Raw genomic sequence first — 19,025 nt, 5'->3', positions numbered from 1 at the left:
CATTGCCTTGGTGACCACGGGCTGGCGGTGCTGCTGGAGCGCCGTGACCTCTGCACAGCTGGGCACAGCACGGAATTTCCTCCTTCCCTGCCTAATGATGGCTCTTACCGGAGCTCGGCCCCAGCCAGGAGTTGCCTCAGGTGGTTGAGCAGATCCAGGGAAGCATCCTCGGTTCGTGGCTGCCCCCGGTAGCCAACCCTGAATTAACCTTTCCCTCTGTCAGCTCAAGCCAAGCCCAGCTCCAATCCCAGCTGCTCCTGAGCCTCCATCCACCAAGTAGAAAATGAAGCAGAGGAGGCCCAGCACCTCATTAGCCCAGAGATCAAAAGCAAATTAATCTGTCTGCGTTTCAACCTTTTAAGAGAGGTCGCAGCGAGACACAGATGTGTTAACAAGGTGCAGGGGTGGGCTGGCACTTCAAAAAGCAGCTTTGCAGTTTCCTCCCAGGTAAGGAATTCATCCAGATTTCTGTGGAAGAGTCAGAACCGACTCTGTCTCCCTCCAAACCATTTCCCAGGTAAACTCTGTGTTATCATAAAAGCTTCATCCTGAGCTCACATGGCAGGAAATTGGTGCATCTCTGCCTGTGAGTGCTTCCACTGCTTCCCTTCCCAACTTTTATGGTTGGACACGCATTCCTGCCTGGCTGCCAGCCCAAAACCTGACCCCACTGAAGCATTACTCGAGTTCCTTTTCAAATCCAACCCCTGAACTCTGCAACCCCAAAGTGGTTTCCATGGAGATGCTAAAAAAGCAGAACAGCACCTTCGGGGCGCAGAACTGGGCACGGCAGAAACTTGGGAGAGCGGCAAAGGCTGGGAGAGAGGAGTGAGGAGAGAATTTGGGACCTGCTGGCTCTGAGCTGCTGGGAATGGGGTCCCAGTTTGGCTTCGCTCACACAACTGTGGAATCATAGAATGTCCTGACTGGAAGGGATCCACAGGGATCATCCAGGGCAGCTCCTGGCCCTGCACAGACACCCCAACAATCCCAGCCTGGGCATCCCTGGCAGCGCTGTCCAAACGCTGCTGGAGCTCTGGCAGCCTCGGGGCCGTGCCCATTCCCTGGGGAGCCTGGGAAGTGCCCAGCACCCTCTGGGGAAGAACCTTTCCCTGAAATCCAGCCTGAGCCTCCCCTGGCACAGCTCCAGCTGTTCCCTGGTCCCAGAGAGCAGAGATCGGAGCTGCCCCTCGGGAGGAGCTGCAGATCCCGAGGAGTCTCCCCCTCAGTCTCCTCCAGACAGACTGAGGCATGGAAAAGCTCATGGACACAGCCAAAACTTCACATCCTGCTGACACAACTCCCTTGAGCCACACAGAGCCCAAACCAGAGTGCAGTGACCCCAAAGAGACACAGCCACATCCTCTAATGAGTCCTTCTACTCCAAGCACACTATTCCCGAGCAGATTTGATACTTTCCAGCCCAAATTCCTCCTTTAAACAAAGGCCAGAAGCTATTTTGTCTTATTTCAGCCTTAAAATCACCCAGCCAGGACTCACACTTCAGACACAGCAGCGAGGAAGCACAAGGGGACAGTGCCGGAGTGGCAGGGGACACTGGGGGACAGGCAGAGCACCCCTGCCTTCAGCACAGGGATTGGGACATCTGGAGAACACACCAGAAGTGTTCTGGAGCACCCTCTGCCTCCCGGTGAGTGCTCACCCCTGGGATTTGAGCGTATGGCTGCAGCAAGCCTGCCCAGTGCCAGCCTGATCCTACAACTATCCAACCACCCCCTCAGGCTCCCCAGCCTCTCTTTCCCCCCCTGTATCATAAAGGATGAAGAATTCCATTTGGGGTCTCGAGAGTTTCCAATGAGGATATACAATTAGAAAAGTGTTCGCTGCAGATTATGATAAATAACCCCGGGCAGGAGAACCTTGGAAAAGATCTGTTCTCCAGGCAGCTGTGATGACACAGAGCTTTCTGCAGGGCTGTTCTACAAGCTCTCCCCTGAGCCCAAACTTGTTAACCTTCATTTCCCTGCCTGTTTGCAGAGGAGTGACAGCTGCAGCCATAAATCCAGCACTCAGGTTTGGTGTTAGAGTTAAAAAATCAAATGTGGATGAAACCCTCTGCTGTTACACGCTGACGAGCAAGGGGGGGGGGGGGGGGGGGGAGTGGGAAAAGGAGTGGGAGGAAATCCATGGCTTTAAAATAATTTCTGAAATACAAAAAGTCGGGTGGGAAACATCCACTGCACCGTTTGCTTCCCTCATTACCTGTCTGGGCGTCTGAGCCTGCCTGTCCATCACTCCCTCCCAGGTTAAACTCAGCCTCAGGAACAGGGACAAAGCCGTGCTTGGGAAAGGAAAGAGCTGAGGAACATCCCCAGCCACCCAAGTCCCCACGCTGCAGCCAGGGAGCGATTGCTGCCGCACTGGGGGTGTCTGTGTGTGCTGGGAGCCTGCCAGTGGGAAGGGAGGGATGGAAATCCCATCATTCCAGCCTGGAAAGAGGCGGCACAGTCAGGGGAAGAAGCAGAGAGATAGAGATGCTCTTTTGGATATCTCCCAGAAGTGTTTTGGGAGCTTATGAGTTGTTCCCTGCATCACCTCTGGCTCTAACGCTTCCAGAGGCATCCACAGCTCCAGTCCCAGCACAAACTGGGAATTCTGGCAGCGAATCCCCTGCGCTGCCCGCTCTGCAGCTCAGCCCCTGGCGCTCTGGCACTCGCAGCAGCGGGACCTGCCAGCACTGCAAGCACCACAGCAGCAGCGCTGCTTTGGAGACACCCGAGATGCTGATGGCTCCTTCTGGCAGCTCCCAGACACTTCAGCACCAGGGAGGGCTCTGCAGCACCGCAGGCCGCCGCCGAGGAGATAATCGCCCAGCAACCCGCGCTCCTCCCAGCCTCTCGGGCTCCAAAGCATTTCCACGAACGACTTTCAACTGTTTGTCCTCCCCGCAGCAGCGCCCGGGACGAACGATGCCCTCAGGGTGGATGCTTTGCCCCTGAACCCTTCAGGAATGAAAGGAAAACGCTGATTCTCTCCCCTGTGCTGTTCTCGCCCCGTGGTTGATCAATTCCCGTTTATCGATTGGATTTGAGGCAGGTCGGAGCTGGGAAATTCCTGCCTGGAGAACACAGAGCCAGGGATTTGTGCCCCTGATGCCAGCACTGCCGCAGGTGGAGTTCTGGGAGCAGCCAGCACCCTCTGGCCTCCCAAGCCACCTCGATCCAAAGGAACTGGGAAGCACGGAGCAATCCATGTATAGTCATGTCGAGAGGCAGGGAATTACGGGATCCATCTGTCTGCAGCAAAGCCAATTCCCTTTGGAGTATATAAAATTAACTCCTTTTTTTTTTAAACGTTCCTTTCTCTTTTTTTACTACAGTCAAAACTTTTGGATTTGCTGGCGTGTGGGACAAGGAGAGGACAAGGACAGGGAGAGAGGAGACATTAATCTGGACAGGGATCAGGCAGGAGAGAAAACTCCTGGGAAAGTGGTCTCCTGGCCCATCCTCCTTGCTCTGAAAAGCTTTGCCACTGATGCTCCGAGGCCTGTGCGCAGCGTTTTTCCCAAATTGGGAGTCAGGCTGTCTTTAGGGCTGCAAAGCAGACAGAGCAAACAAAAATAGAGCTTGAAAAGAATGTGAGCAGGGATGCCAAAGCTGCCTCATTTCTGAGAGTCTCGCTCCTCTCAGATCAGCTTTCTGCCCCCACCTCCCAAAGCCACTCCTGAAAAAGCATCCCCGTCTTGGAACACAAACCCCAGAAGGAGCTTTCAAGGTGACATCTCAAACTTCATTCATAATCCTGGGAAATCTCACTGTCCTGGGTGGAGAATCCTGGTTAAAACCTGAAGAAAATCCGGCTGGCAGCAGTGAGGAATGGGGCTCATTAGGTCCCCAGGGGGAAGGAGCTCCATTGTCACCCTGAACATATTTAATCCACACCTGGCTGCTTTTTCCATGCCTTCCCAACATTTCTCCCATTAAATCAGCTTTAGAGGTGCAGGGCTCTGTTCCCATTCCCAATGCTAGTATGACTTGCAACAACTCAGAATCACTAAAATTACAAAAAACTTCCAAGCCCGTCAAGCCCAACCTTTGAACGCCACCAACCCACATCCTGAAATGCCACATCCACGGATTTCCCCAACACTTCCAAGGATGGTGACCCCACCACTACCCTGGGCAGCCTCTTGCACTGTTTAACCACTTTTCCAGCGAGCGAACGTTCCCCAGTATCCCCCCTGACCCATGTGGCTGGGAGCCCCACATGGCACAGAGCACACTGCAATCCTTGTCTCAGGGAACAAAAAATCCAAGGAAACAAAAGCTGGATGCAGAAACATCCTCAGCTCACGGTGTTCCTGCTATACCAGAAGATGCATCCCTCCTGTGTCAATCCAAACCACTCCTTGCTTCCCAAGATGCCAAAATTTTCCTGCCTCGTGCCTGGCTTGGTTGTCCCAGTCTTTCACTATTCCCTCTCTGCTCTCCCTGCTTTTGTCCCCGCTTTTCCTGGGGGCACCCGGGAGGATGGGAGCTGCTGCCACGTGCAGGGGGTGCTGGGGGGAGCCGGCTGGGGCACTGTGACATCTCTGGGGTCCCCGATCACAGCTGGCACCGGAGCTGTTCCCAGAACTCGCCCCTTGTCACCGCCCCGCTGAGGGGCTGTCCTTGGAACAGGGAGTTTGCTGATCAAAGCCACCCTCCTCGCCCAAACTCGCTCCCAGATAGAAAGCATGGAGCTGGCTGGCAGCAGGAAGGCCCAGACTCGACACAGCCCTGCTCTGTGGCTGTGGAAGCCACTTCATCGCAGGCCCCCGTGTCCCTCTGCACAAAGCTGCCACACGGTGCCAACCCTGCCCAGCCTGGAGCACATCAGAGCCACCAGCTGGGATTTACACACATTCCTGATGGGATGCAGCTGCCAAGAGCTCTCTGCTCTCATCCTGGGGGCTGCATTCTGCTCGGTTTATTTTACCTGCCAGCTGAAACTCAAACAATCCGGCTGCAGCCGCCAGCTGCCGGCCCCGTGCCACCCCGGGGGTTTTTGGAGCAGGGGTTTGCACGGGATCAGGGCACTGGAGATGGCTCCCTGTGGGATCCAGATGGAAAAACCACATCTGGGGGGTCCTGCACGCTGTGGGACTGAGCACACCTCCAGCTTTCAGGCAGCAGGGAAAGCTGTCACTGTCATCTGCCTGGGAAGTTGGGATTTCTATCCCAGTCCCTCAGCACAGAGAACAACCAGTGGCGTGAGGGGAAGCAGTGGCAGCGGGAAACATGGCCGCAGTTCCACAGGGAATATCCAGATATTCCCATGGCTAACAAGCACATCCAGAGGAGCAGCTCTGGCTGGAAGGCCCCTGCTGCTCGGGGTGTCAGCACTGGGGTGAGTTATGACCTCAGCCCTGCCCTGCAGAGGTGCTGCTCCTGTCCGCTCCAAGGCCTGGGAATGGAAGGATCTCTGGGATCTCTTTTCCTTATATAGTAAAAAAAAATATCCCAAGAGAAGGAAAACAGAGCAGGGGAGGAGCCCTTAAATTGGAGAAAAGGGGGAGAGAGGAAGCTCCGTGTGGAAGGATGTGGTTTATCCATGACAATGATCCAACACCAAGCTGGGACACCTGGATTTTCCCTGCCAACCCTTGCCACCAGTTCATGCTATCCCACCTCTGATCCCTGATTCCTTCTAAGGTGGCAATGGCACCTTCCAGGGGCACAAAAGCTGGAAAACACCCCTTTCTTCCCAAAGTTCACCTGGCAAAGCCCTTCCCAGAGCGGAGACAGAATTCAGGTTATCCACAAGTTGTGGGAAAAGCTGAATTTCCATCACAGATGTGTTTTCCACGGATCCAACCAAAGCCTGGAGAAAGTTGTCCACTCGCTGCTGGGACCTTGGAGAGGGAGCAGGGAAGGGACAGCTTGGAATGCAGCTGGCACAGCCCAAGCACAGACCAAAGGACTCCTGAGGGCAGCATGAGTCTCACACCATTTATACAACAACCACAAACACACTGGGATGAATTTCCACATCCCAGCTTGGCTGGGGGAATCACTTTTCCTCAAATCCAGCCAGTGTGTGAGTCCTTAAAATTGGATCCTGCAAAAATCGGGAAGAGCGAACAAGTTTTACCAGCTGAAAGCGCAAATCTCAGCTCAGGGTAATATTTTATTGACTCACAACTCAAAAGGAATTTCAGCGATTTGATTCAAACACTGCTGAAAAATTCTGCTCTGCTTTCTGCGTAAGTGCTGAGCTTTCCATGCCAAACCAATTTTTCAAGGCGAAATTGGCAAATGCTAAAACAGGACGTCGCTGCTGAAGCGAGCGCTCCCCTCAATCACACAGAATGACTTTTACTCCAGAATAATAAAATGTTCTACTCAGAACTGGTGCTGCTCTCACTCTGACAAGCCACGGACCACTGGGTGCCCCTCAAGGTCAGCTCCAACCTGCTCCAAAGGCAGCTGCTCCCAACGAAACACGCCATGGATGAGGGATCAGAAAAGCAATTAAAAGCTCTTTGAACAGCAATAGCTTGGAACAAATACTAATTTGTACTTCTCTGCTGAGAAGAGAATATAAAATAACATTTCTAGTGCCATTTGATGTAAATGGAGCCTTTTATGTGGAATCATTACGAGTATCAACAGCTCCTTCAGTGAATTCTTCTGGGAAGCCAAGTGGGGGGCTCCTGGATGGTTTCCCTCTGCAGGGATAATGCCAACGCCTCTCCTGGGCAAGTGAAGGGCTCTGTCCTCCTCCTGGATAATTCTGGAGCTGGGAATCAAGGCAGGCTGAAGGTGCAATTATTTCCTCAGAGCACTCAGGTGACTCTGGGGCAAAAAGGAATTGGTTTTCCGTGGCAGGGAGGCACTTGGAAACGTCCTGGAATAGGATGCCTGTGCCAGGTGTCCCAGCCCACCATCCCAAAGGCATGGCACGAGCGGTGCCTTTGGAGTGCCCTATTCCCCGCTCGGTTGCTGCAGTGCCGTGGCACATTCTCACATCCTCTGGAGAGTTGTCAGCTGCAATGAATGCAGAACAAACTCATCCAATGTTCTGAAATTGCCTGGAAGATTAATGCAAGGATTACCTCCCTCTTTGTGCTTGGCTCTCCTCATCCGTGGGAGCGCTCATTGTGCTGGGGACAGATTAATTAATAAATAAATAAATAAATAAACAAACAAACACAGCACAGGAGGGGAAAAAGAAATACCCCAAGGACTCCAAACCAGGCAATTAACCTTTGAAATCCAAGCTGTGCTGCTGCTAATGAACAGCACCCTGGAACCTCCTAATTCCCAGCCATGTCCGAGGTGGAGCTGGCTGTGAACGCTGCGGATGCGCCGGGCAGGATCTGACTGCTCCCAACGCCTGGAATGCCAAGGAAACCCTTCCCATCAGCAGCTGCCCGGATCTCCTGCCACCAGCGGGCTGTGCTGCCATGAAATCTTTGCTGTGCCTCGTGAGAAAAGCAGCATCAGCTCTGCAAAGCAGCTCTGGCATCTCCTCACCTTCCCCATGAGCTGTCATGTCCTCAGGCACGGACAGGATCCTGGCCTTGAGGGAATGACACGGTTTGGAATGTGTCAGGAGGAGATTCTTCCCTTTGAGGGTGGGGAGGCCCTGGCACAGATTCCCAGCCCTTGGATCCCTGGAAGTGTCCAAGGCCAGGCTGGATGAGGCTTGGAGCAGCCTGGGACAGTGGGAGGTGTCCCTGCCCATGGCTGGGGTGAATGAGGTGATGCTTCCAGTCCCTTCAACCCAAACCATTCCATGATTCCATGACTCCACCCAGGCTCCGGGCATTAAAGGGGGTGGTGCCACTTAGCCAAAAGCAACCATGTGAGAAGAGTGGTGGGAGCTTGACATTCCCATAAAAACTTGGACTGAAGTCTTGAGGGCTCTGGATATGGACAGGGCTCTCTTTCATCTGGAGGCAGCACCTGAGGCTGTGGCAGCACCACCTACAGCTCCTCCCGATCTCTGCTCCCTGGGACAGGGACAGGATCCAGGGCACGGGAATGGGATTTCAGGGAAAGGTTCTTCCCCAGAGGCTGCTGGGCACTGCCCAGGCTCCTCAGGGAGTGGTCCCGGCCCCGAGGCTCCCAGAGCTCCAGGAGTGTTTGGAGACTGCTCCCAGGGATGCCCAGGGTGGGGTTGTTGGGGTGTCTGTGCAGGGCCAGGGATTGGGCTGGATGATCCCTGTGGATCCCTCCAAGCTCAGGAGCTTCTGTGATTCCAAAGACAAAGAAGGCCCACAAGCCCAGTGGGTTTTACCTCCAGCCTGGCACCTTCCAAGCACGAGTCCCTCACACACAAGAGCCGGACAATGATGCTCCACTGCCTCAAGAGGGCTCCGTGGGACTTCTCTGCAGAGCTCTGCCTCGTGCCAGGATGCCAGGAGCGAGAACGGCAGGACGAGCCCTGCCATCCTGCTCCATCTCCCTCCCCGTGCCTTCAGAACCCCTCATCCTTCCCACACACACAGCGCTGGTGCCTCGGCTCTGATCAGACCCAATACAAATCTATTTTCTGTGTCCATCTATCTGCAAAGCCACAGGTGACTGCTGAGAAGTTGGAAAAGAAAAGCAAGAAGCCATGAATAAATTTTATAAAAGGGATTGGGCATTTCCCCGTGGAGAGTGAGGTTTGGGATGGGCTTCCCTGGGGCTGCTGCTCTGGGTTGTTTCAGTTTGATACAATCAGTCAATGGCCTAAAATAAATGACCAAAGTCAAGAGCAGCAAAGCTGCTGAAGCTGTTTCACCCTGAATAAATGGTGGGAAGTGTTGGTGAGAAGCTGTGGATGTCCCATCCCTGGAAGTGTCCAAAGCCAGGCTGGAGCAACCTGGGATAGTGGAAAGTGTCGCTGTTGGACTGGATGAACTTTAAAATTGCAACCCAAACCATTCCAGGATTTTGTGATTGTGTTTTGCAGGGATTCAGGGCCCAGCAGACTCCTTCCCGTGCTGCCACCAGCAGGCACGGAGCACAGGCTTCCCAGGATTCCCTAAACTCTGCCCTTGGAGTAACATGGGACAGCCTGGTGGGAGCAAGGAAAACAGAGGAGAGCCACAAGGGAGCTCCTAAATCCTTAGGATTTGGGGAATGGCCTCCTGACTTGCCCTTGGGAGGAGAGAGATGACAATGGCAACACCCACACCTGGTTACAGCCTGGGGGAGGTGCAGAACTTCCCATTTGGAATGTTCTGGGAGCAGAGGTGACTGGGCAGCATCCAGAGAGGTGTGATCCCACTGTTTTTCCTGGCGGGCTCATGATCCCAAACGGAGCCATTTTCCCTCCCCTCCACCCCAACACCGCGCTGTGGCTCTGGGACACTTTGCCCAGACACCTCCTGCTGCTCTCCATACAAACCATCCCCATCCCGAGCCTTGCAGCCAACTCTCACACAAGGGGGGCTCCCAAATCGCCCCACTTTGCCCACAGATTTTTGTGCCAAATCTGGGAGCCCAGAGCCATTTTTTCTTGGATTCGGACGGTGCCTCAACCCCTGGGACACCGCTGAGAGGAGAGGGCTTGGGCGAGGTGTCACCAAGCTGGGCTCTGACACTCTGACACGCCTCATTATCCCAGTGTCCCAGGCACGTGCAGGAACTTTTCCAGGTTTCACTTCCAAATTCCTCCCCTTTTATTGGGCAGTGCCTGCGAGCAGAGCTGGCAGGAATCTGACGCTCCGCAGCCAAAAAGCTCCGGAATCTTTATTGCCACTGGCTTTGAGATGCCCTAAAGCCAACCTTTTACAAGGTAAAATCCAATAAAAGCCAGCCAGCTACAGCTCTCCTTTGTTAGCAGCGAGGCTGTAATTATCCCAATTCACTTTATGGGAGTGACTGGGGACATGCTCCATGCGATCCCTGGATTTTCTCCCTGCTGTCTGCCTCAGTTTTCCCCCAGCTCCCATCACAGCAATATCCGAGGGCTGACAAAGCTGTATCCGCCTGACAGAAGAGTATCCATGCAGAAATGAGGGATGAATGGCCTATTCAGAAGCCACTGACAAGGTGTATTTCCCAATTATAGAACTTCTTGTGGAACAGCTAAGCGGGATTCGACAGGGAGCTGACAGGGACAGCTCAATCCCTGTTGGATCTGGATGCTTTGCTGTAATTCTGATTTGTTGTTGCACGGTTGAGGTGGTTTTAGCTGAGTCCTGGGGTTTTTTTGGAGGAAAATAAGTCTCAGCCTAAAATAGCAGGGGTTAAAGCACAGGAGTGGAGAGAAAATGAAGTAGCAGCACTCCAGAGGGGTGTCTGTCATGGTCCTGAGCAGTGCTTAATCCTGGGAAATGATGGAGAAGGAGCTGCAGAGCCTCTCGTCCTGCCTTTGGGTGGATTATGCTGCTCTGCCTTTCCTCCTCATTCCCGAATGGACAGACCATGGCAGAGAGGAGGAGCGGCTTTAAAAATAACCCTGACCTGGTCGTGACCCTGCAGGAAAGGTTTTCAGGGAGCACTGGATGCCTTTGATCCCAGAAGAGCAGATCCTGGCCTCCCTGGGATACGTTTCCTGCACCTGACACAGAAGTGGCATGGGAAATTCCTGAGCACGCCTGGAGAAAACAGCGGAAAATCCCCAGTTTTTCCAAGAAAGAAAAGCCCAGAAGAACAGAACTTTGCCAGGGTGACCAAGTGGAGATGCTCAGACGTCTCATCTCCCTCTCGCATGGCACAGCCCCTCCAGTCCCAAGCTGTCCTCAGCTCCAGCACCGCTTCCTGCCACCCCAGAACCGGGAAGAACGGCACCATTCCTCTTCCCTCCCTCCGAACACTTCAATAAAGACCTACTCACACCTTGTGAGAACAAATTAAAGGGTTCAGAGCCTTCATCAGGGAGACCCTAATTTCTTCCTCTTTGGTGCTTTTAGCATTGCCTGATAGTTTAAGTCTTATCTGAAGGTCCAAATCAAAGAAATTCCTGTGTGGGCCATCTCCACCACAACCATCAGACCAAAGGTATTTCCACCACAAAAATTCCTGTTTATATGAACAATTCCCAGCCAACCAGCAGCCAGGCTCTGAGCAGACACATCCAACACACACATTTCAGCTCTGCACACCCCAGCAGCCCTTCCAGCTGTCCCACACCCCAAAGGATTCTCCTGCTCCTCACAGGATCATCTTCAGCCCCATTTCCAACAATGACAATCCTCGTTCCTCCTGACATCGCTTTAGAGCGACCCCAAGCCACCGCTCCAGGAGCACCTGAACCCCAAACCCCGAGGGTCCCGGTCACTCACCTGCTCGTGGTACTCGATGCCCATGCTGAGGGTGTTGATGAGGATGGCGATCATGATCCCGCGGTTGAAGTATTTGCTCTCCACGATCCGCTTGAGTTTGGTGCCGAATGCCCGCCACAGCTTTGTCACCTTGTTCCTCTCCTTGGCTTTCTTCTTCTTCCTCCTCCTCCTGACCCGCTGCTGCTGGAGCTGGTCCCGGTGGTCGCCGTGCCGCAGGTCCTGAGTGAACTCGTAGACGCCGTTGCTGTCGGAGTCGCCGTTGCTGTCGGAGTCGCTGAGGGCGAACTCGGGGTCGTCCAGGAGGCTGGCGCAGAAGGGACAGTCCTGCAGCTCGCAGCTCAGCCGGGGGCCACCAGGGCTGGGCAGTGCCCCGGCTGTGCTCAGCCCTGACAGCCGGCTGGGTGTCCGGCGGAGACCTGCGAGGGACAAGGGCACCGTGAGCCACTGAGAGACACTGCTGAGAGCCATCATGCTCTGAGAGCCACTGAGAGCCACCACACACCAAGAGCCACCACTGAGAGCCACCGTGAGACACCACTGAGAGCCGCCATGCACTGGCAGTGACCATGGGCCACCACATGCTGGAGGACATTGCATGGTGGAAGAAACCGTGCACCGAGAGCCACTGTGAGTCACCGTGAGCCATCATGCACCAAAAGCCACTGTGAGCAACTGATGGCCACCGAGAGCTACCATGGGCCACCTAGAGCTACTGTGAGTCTCTGTGAGCCACTGAGAGCCACCACATGCCAGGAGACATCATGCATAGTGAGCCACTGCATGCCGGGAGCAACTGCGCACCAAGAGCCACCGAGAGCCACTGCGTGCTGCAATTTACTGCGTGCCGGGTGACATCGTGCACCGGGAGCCACTGGGAGCCACTGGGAGCCACCAAAAGCCACTGCACACCAAGAGCCATCACACACTGAGAGCCACCGTGAGCCACCATGAGCCACCGCGCAGCTCGGCACAGGGAACACTCCGAGTGTCAGCAGCTCCTGCCACATCCTCAATAAAGGCAATCCCAGGATCGTTAAGGTTGGAAGAGACCTTCAAGGTCATCCAGTCCAACCTGGGACCGATCACTGCCAGCCCATTAAACCGTATTGGGAAGTGCCAGGTCTGCTTGGATTCTGAACACTCGCAGGGATGGTCCCTCCCCCACTGCCCTGGGCAGCCCGTTCCAAAGTTTAAACATCCTTTCAGTGAAGGAATTTTCCCAACATCCAACCTGAACCTCCCCTGGCACAACTGGAGGTCATTCCCTCTTGTCCTGTTGTTCCCTGGGAACAGAGCTGCGCCCCCCCGGCTGCCCCCTCCTGTGAGGGAACTGTGGAGAGTGAGAAGGTTCCTCCTGAGCCTCCTTTTCTCCAGGCTGAGCCCCCACAACTGATCCTCACAGGAATTATTCTCCAGAGCCTACAAAAGCCTTCCAGCCATCCATCCTCCCAAGCAGCTCTGGTTTGGCCTCATTTTCCCCTCTTGGTCCCTTTTCCCACCCTCTCCCTGCTCCATGGGCTCTCGTTTTGTGTCCCAGGCTGAGGGAAGAGTGACTGGCCCACCTCTCCCATTCAATTAGTCCTGATTATCCCTGAGCAGGCTCCCATCATTAATGATCTCTCAGTGCTATCAAGCTGTTCCACCCAATTTAGCCACTGCTGCCATTTAGTTCCTAATGAGCAGGGAGAGGGACAAGGGATCAAAGGTGGCTGCAGACCACGGATCACAGCTCGGAGAGTCATGGAGTCCCCTCAGTCTCCTTCAACCTTTAATAAAGCTCAGGTGGATTCGTTGCCTGAGGCTTAAGGGGTTTTAAAATCAAACACGCATTTTGCGGTGTGAGGAGAAAATCTGACTGTCCCAGAGCCAGGGAATGGAAGGACAGGGACAAGAGTAACTGGGATGATTTGGGTGGAACAGCAGCCAGATTTGATTTCCTCATATTTAGGAATCCAATTCATAAGTTTCCTCATATTTAGGAACCTTATTCTTAGTCTCCTTATATTTAGGAACCAGATATTAATGGCAGGAAAGAACCCTCTAGCGGGAGCACACTACTGGGAGCACGGGATCCTTCCCTCAAAATGTCATTTCAGCACCAGTTCCTTGGGCTTCAGGGATAAAAGGCAAAGGCACAATTTTCCCCTCTCATAGAACCATGGAAAAGACCTCTAAGGTCACTGAGTCCATTAACCCAGCAGCACTAAACCACATCCGTAAGTGCCACATCCACGTGTCCCCGTCCGGAGGTGGCACGGGACCACTTGGATCAGTTTTGGGGAGCCCAGGCTAAAAGCAGTGGCTGCTCCTGTCTCCGGGCCCTGGAGCTCACCCAGCAGCAATGCTGATTCCAGCCACAGCACGGAAGACAAGGCGGCACCAAACCAAGCCAACGCATCCCTTCGCTGGAACACGGGGATGTGACCAGAGTCAAACCACATTTTCCTTGCCTGAACGTCACAGGGATATCAGTGGCCTTCAGAACGGCCTTGGAGGACGGGCCTGGCTCCTGGGCATTGCGTCAAAGCCACCGGGAGCATCAGGAATATTTTGCCCCTTGCACATCAGCGCGGTGCTCCTGCTCGGGACTGAGCCAAGGAGGAAAGGCTCAGCCCAGCCTCGAGAGCAGCACAGGGAGGGGGCTGCCAGATGGCTTTTAATGCTATCAAAGTGTTAAAAACGATATGAAAAGCCCTGGCGCCGCAGATGTCTTCAAAATACCAGAGTCTCCTTGGCTGCCTGCTAAAATAACCTCCAGCATTGCAGGGCACGGAACACGGGGAACAGGCTGTACTCTGAGCTCTTCAAATCCACAACAAAAGAGGCAGGAGAATGCTCTCTCCCACAACTGCATCCTTCCCAGCAGACAGCAACCTTGCCTCCAGCTGGGGCTGGGAGAGCCCGGGCTGTTAATGCTCCTTAATGCTCTCAATTATCACTCCCGTGCTCCCCTTGCACAAGTCCTGCACTGAACATGCTCTGCTTGTTGACCTGGGAGAGGAGAGGGAGAATTAAAGGCTCTCTGTTTGCCCAAAATGCTGAGGAAGGGTTGGGAGAGCTTGGGATTCTTCCCCAGGCTCCTCTGCTAAGTTTTAGGGATGGAGAAATGGGAGCTAGGGCCTGTGCCCGGCAGGGAGACATCCTGGCACTTAAAGATCGTCCCAAAGCCTGGAAGTCACATCCATCACTCCCAGTGCAGAACTGACCCTGACTCAGCCCTGCTGTGGTGGCTGAGTGGGAAGAAGGGCCTGGAAAGAGCCAGATCCATGGAAGGGAAGAGCTGGGCACTCCCAGGGTCTCCAAGTAGACACGGCTGCCCTGAATCCCTCCCCAGCCCGTTTTCCTCAGGGGATGGATGAGCAGCCTCTCGCCACCTTCCAGCCCTTCCCAGCTGTGACCACACTTCTGGAAGAGACAAAACAATTCCAGGAGATTTGTTTAAAGCATTTTGGCATCCTCTGGGCTGAAATCCCTCTGTGGAAAGAGGACACTGTAATTGCATTACTAATGACAACTCAATCTAATCCCAGCTTTCAAAGAACCACCCCAGGCTGCAGGAAAATCTCCTAAATCACTGATTTGGCTTGGGGATGTCGCAGTTGGGACTGAGATTTGGGCCTTTCTTCTCCTAAAAAGGACCCCAGCAGCAAGCAGGCGGATCCAAACTCTGACTTCAACAGCTCTCCTGCTCCTTTCTTTCCCAATCCCAGCCTTCTGCAGAGCCTGGGTTTTTATCTCAAGGTAAAAACCCATTCTCCTAAAAACCGTCATCAATTTGCACAGCTAAGGAAGAAGCAGTGATTTATACAAAGTCCTTGCTGAACAACAGAGCTGTTGGCAGTAACCTTGCCCCCCGTGCCAAGCTCCCAAGCGTTCGGAAGCGTCTGCCCGAGGCAGTTTCTATAAACAATCCACTTTTACCCTTTTGTGTGGTCCTTCAAAACAAGAAAATGAACAAAGGCAAGCCACCCAACCTCTCTGTCAAGCAACCTTTTCCCCCAAGCCAGGCTTGGTATTTTTTTCAGCACATCCATCACCAGGGTAAATATTTGTGTCCATGCACACGCAAATAAACAGTTTTGGAAAACACAGGCACTGAAAAAACCCAAATGACGAGTTTGGCTTAAAGAGATTAAAAACCAGAAGCTGGATCTTTGTGACTTTTCACTGTTTGAGGGCTTAAGAGTATTTTGGAGCTTTTAGCTCCAGCCATGAGGGCTGGAAAAACATTTTATAAAATAGAAATCCAAGCGTTGCGTGTAATCACTGCTCCAGTGGGTGATCTATGTGTGAGAGGAGATAAAACCTCACTGGATATGCTGGAGTGGCTGCATCTGTGCAGAGGATGGGAAAGAAGCGCTGAAGAGTTCCCCAAAATGCTCCTCAGATCGAATGGAGCCCCAAATCTGCAGGAAAATTCAGCCCCACATTTCTTCTGCACACGGGGAAAGCCTGAGGTGTGCAGCTCTGCTCCTGTTGTGCCCTCCACACGTCCCCTGAGCATTGAACCCACTGCTCCTCCTTGCCAAAAAGAAATTCAGAGGCTCCAGGGCCCATCAGAGCAGAACTGGAAGTGTCTGGTTTGAGCTCTTTCAGCGCCTGCCTGTTTCAAACTTCTCAGTTTGCTTTATCTCACGCTTCTCCCGCAGCTTCCACCTGCTCATCCTTTTCAAGGCACCATCTCCCAGCCCCTGGGGGGTTCCCTGCTGATGCTGGCAGCTCCAGCACTCACTGCAGGTGTAATCCCATGGTTCTGGTTTTGGGTGGGAGGAGAGGGAGCACCTCCAGGGTATCACAAAGCACATGAGAGCCCAAATCCAGATTTTATAACCACAGGAAAGAGGCCTCCAGCAGTGGCCTGAGCCATCCAGTGATGGTGAGTACAAGGATGGAGGGAACAGAGCTCCCAGCCTTAGCCTGTCCCACCTCTGCCTTCAGCTCACTCACAACGCTCCCAACCCTCAGCACCCCCCAGGGCTGCCATTAAAACCTCGGTGCTTGAGCCATTCCCCCTTCTCCCAGTTTTCCTAAGCAAAAAAACCCCGCTTGGTTGCCCTTACCATGCTCTCCCACCAGCTGCTGCAGCTTCCCGTAAGAATCCAGGCCCAAATTCCCCGGGCTGTTCACCACGGCCACCGGAGAATTCCCGTTCTTCTTCCCTTTGGGAAGGGGCGTGGAGCCGCCCTTGCTGCCAGGGGAGGGCAGGATGGTGGGGTAGTTCATGTTGCCGTGGGTGGCCAGCCCGGCCAGTTTGCTGCCAGCAGGGGCACTGGGAGCCTTGCAGCCCCCGGGGGGCCCCTCCACGTGGCAATCCGCGTGGTAAATGCTGTGCACGGCCTCGGCGTCGGCACGGGGAGCAGCAGGGCCCTGCGGCCTGGGCGAGGGAGGAGGGGGAAGCATCAGCTGCCTGCCAGGCTTCATCACCTGCAGCTCCAGCTCGCAGATCTCGGGGTTGGCACGAGGCCCACGGGGGCTCCCGTTGCTGATGTGGTAGTGGTGGTGGTGGTGGTGGTGGTGGTGGTGGATCAGGTGGTGGATGGAGGTGATTCTCCTCCTGCTCCGCTGGCTCTGCCCGCTGCTGCTGCTGTTGGGGTTGACTTTTTTCCGGCGTTTGCTCTGCCAGTTGTTGTAGAGGCGGATTGTCCTTCGCTTCACCTTCCTGAAGATGTGGCAGATGTACTTGAGCAGCTCCTCGTAGCAGCTGCCCGGCTCGGAGAAGCTGGCGATGGTGCTGTCGTTGGACAGGTAGCGCGCCCGCTGCTCCTGCATCAGCTGGTTCTCCCGCTGCTTGGTCTCCGAAAACTGGGTCGCTATCACCACCAGGCACAGGTTAATCATGAAGAAGGAGCCGACCTGGTGAGAACACAGGGAAAGGAGTCAGCAGGGGGTGCACGGAGCAGGGGAGGCTCCTCACCACCACACGCGGTTCTCGGCGAGCCTGGGATCTCCAAACGTGCCAAATCCCAGGGTCTGCTCGCCAAATGCGCTGCCAACGTGTGCCTGGCCTGCTAAATTTGATGGGAACTGTGATCAATGGTTTTAGCAACAGCTCTCTCCCCTCAAAGTGACGACATTTGCTACTAACACAGGGTGCGTGAAACACAGCCAGGCCCCACTGCAAGGCTGATTTGGACATTCACAGAATCCCAGAATCCCAGAATGAACCAGGTTGGAAAAGACCTTTGAGACCATTGAGTCCAACCTGTGACCCAACACCTCCTCACCAACTAAACCATGGCACTGAGGGCCACGTCCAGGTGGTTTTTAAACACCTCCAGGGATGGTGACTCCACCCTCTCCCTGGGCAGATGATTCCAGTGCCCAATCACTCTTCCAGTGAAGAGTTTTTTCCCTGAAATTTGGCCAGCCTGCAGGGGAAGATGATTTCAAGTCCAATTTGTGCTGTTTTGAAGCATCCTCTTCTCTTCTTCAATCATTTCACACCCCAAAAGCGTGTGCCTTCATTGTGGGGGTACAGTCAGGGCCCATGGATCTGTGACCTTGTGCTCCTGGGACTCCCTGACACAGGAATGCATCTCCAGGACACTCAGTGCTCCTGAGGGGCTGATTCAGTGCCTGGTTGAGTTTATGCATTTTTGGGTGACACCAAGTTTTCAAAATGAAGTCCCAAGGACAAGAAAGTGATGTGACCTAAGGCCACATCCTCCCCTCAGCTGTCGAGCCCATAAAGTGATTTTTCACTGCTTGTGGTCCTAAATGAGCCAAAGGGAAATGTCAAATCTTCCCAGTAGGGAATCGCTGCCCTGAGGGGTGACAAGGGAGTGACGTCAGGGCAGTGCCACTGTCTGCAGGGCCAGCCCGGGGCACGGACAGATTTAATCTGGGATTGTCTGGTGGATCCTCAGGGAAGCTGTGTGGAGATGGTTCGTGGTGCTGCTCTCCGGTGTGGATGCTCCTGGAGAAGCAGCAAAGGTGCCTTTCCCAGCTCCAAGTGACTCGGGCAGGAGTCACCTTCTGACTTTTCCACACGGATCCACTTGGAGAGAACGGCTCAACGGAGCGGAGTGTAAATCTCTGCTCAAGGCCCATTGCTACAGCTCAGAAATCCCTGACTTCTCCAGGGCACTCCCACACTGCTCTGATCCAGGTTTTTCCCACTGCTGGTGGGAACTGGTTTGGCTTCCCAAGGCCTCCGAACCCACACTGACGAGGACAGGGTTCCCTCTAAGGATTACCCAGTCATAAAATCACTTTTAAACACCTCCATCCCATGTCCTGCTGACATCTTCGTGGTACCTTTCCCTTTGCTCCCTTCCTGCCTTAAGTATTTCACTTTTCCACTTCCTGGAGGAGGTTGTGCCCTTTGGAAAACCAGAACCTTACGGATATGGAATGGCAGTGGCCAGCACCAGCAGTGGGTAACGTTTTGTTTGTAGGAATGTGAGACCTCAGAGAGGTGAGAATTATTATTATTTAAAGGGTTCAGGTGAAATTCAAAGGTTTGAGGGCTCCCCAAAGAAATGAGGCTCCCTCTGGCACATTGAGGTCAAAGGAGGAGAAGCCTGGACTTTTTGGCACAGACACATCCAGGTGACAAGACCAAGACTGGGAGGGCAAAGGGAGGCAAAGCCCTGAATCCTGAATCCTTCCTGGCTCTTCCCAGTGAAAAAAACAAGGAACAGCTTCACCCCCCAAGGACAAGTAAAAGAAGTGTCTCACAGGTCATACTTACTATGATGAGCAGTATAAAATATATAAAATTGTAAAAAGAATGTGCATCCATCACGTAATACATGATGTCCACCCATCCTTCCAGGGTTATCACCTGCAGGGAGACAGA

General features: G+C 53.8%; 1 protein-coding gene across 1 annotated transcript in view; it reads right to left on the bottom strand.

Moving 5' to 3' along the window:
* CACNA1H (calcium voltage-gated channel subunit alpha1 H) overlaps positions 1 to 19,025 on the bottom strand; it is a 157,792-nt gene that overhangs the window by 57,800 nt on the left and 80,967 nt on the right. The window contains exons 7-9 of the mRNA XM_069029698.1: positions 18,918 to 19,010; positions 16,285 to 17,077; positions 11,225 to 11,640 (exon numbers count right to left, since the gene is read on the bottom strand). Of these exons, the coding sequence (XP_068885799.1) occupies positions 11,225 to 11,640; positions 16,285 to 17,077; positions 18,918 to 19,010 (1,302 nt within the window). The remainder of the gene's footprint in view (positions 1 to 11,224; positions 11,641 to 16,284; positions 17,078 to 18,917; positions 19,011 to 19,025) is intronic.

The sequence above is a fragment of the Aphelocoma coerulescens genome, chromosome 14 (assembly GCF_041296385.1).
Source record: "Aphelocoma coerulescens isolate FSJ_1873_10779 chromosome 14, UR_Acoe_1.0, whole genome shotgun sequence".
In the NCBI taxonomy this organism is placed as follows: Eukaryota; Metazoa; Chordata; class Aves; order Passeriformes; family Corvidae; genus Aphelocoma; species Aphelocoma coerulescens.
Note: the sequence above shows the minus strand (reverse complement) of the source record. Positions and strands in the feature narration are given on the sequence as shown.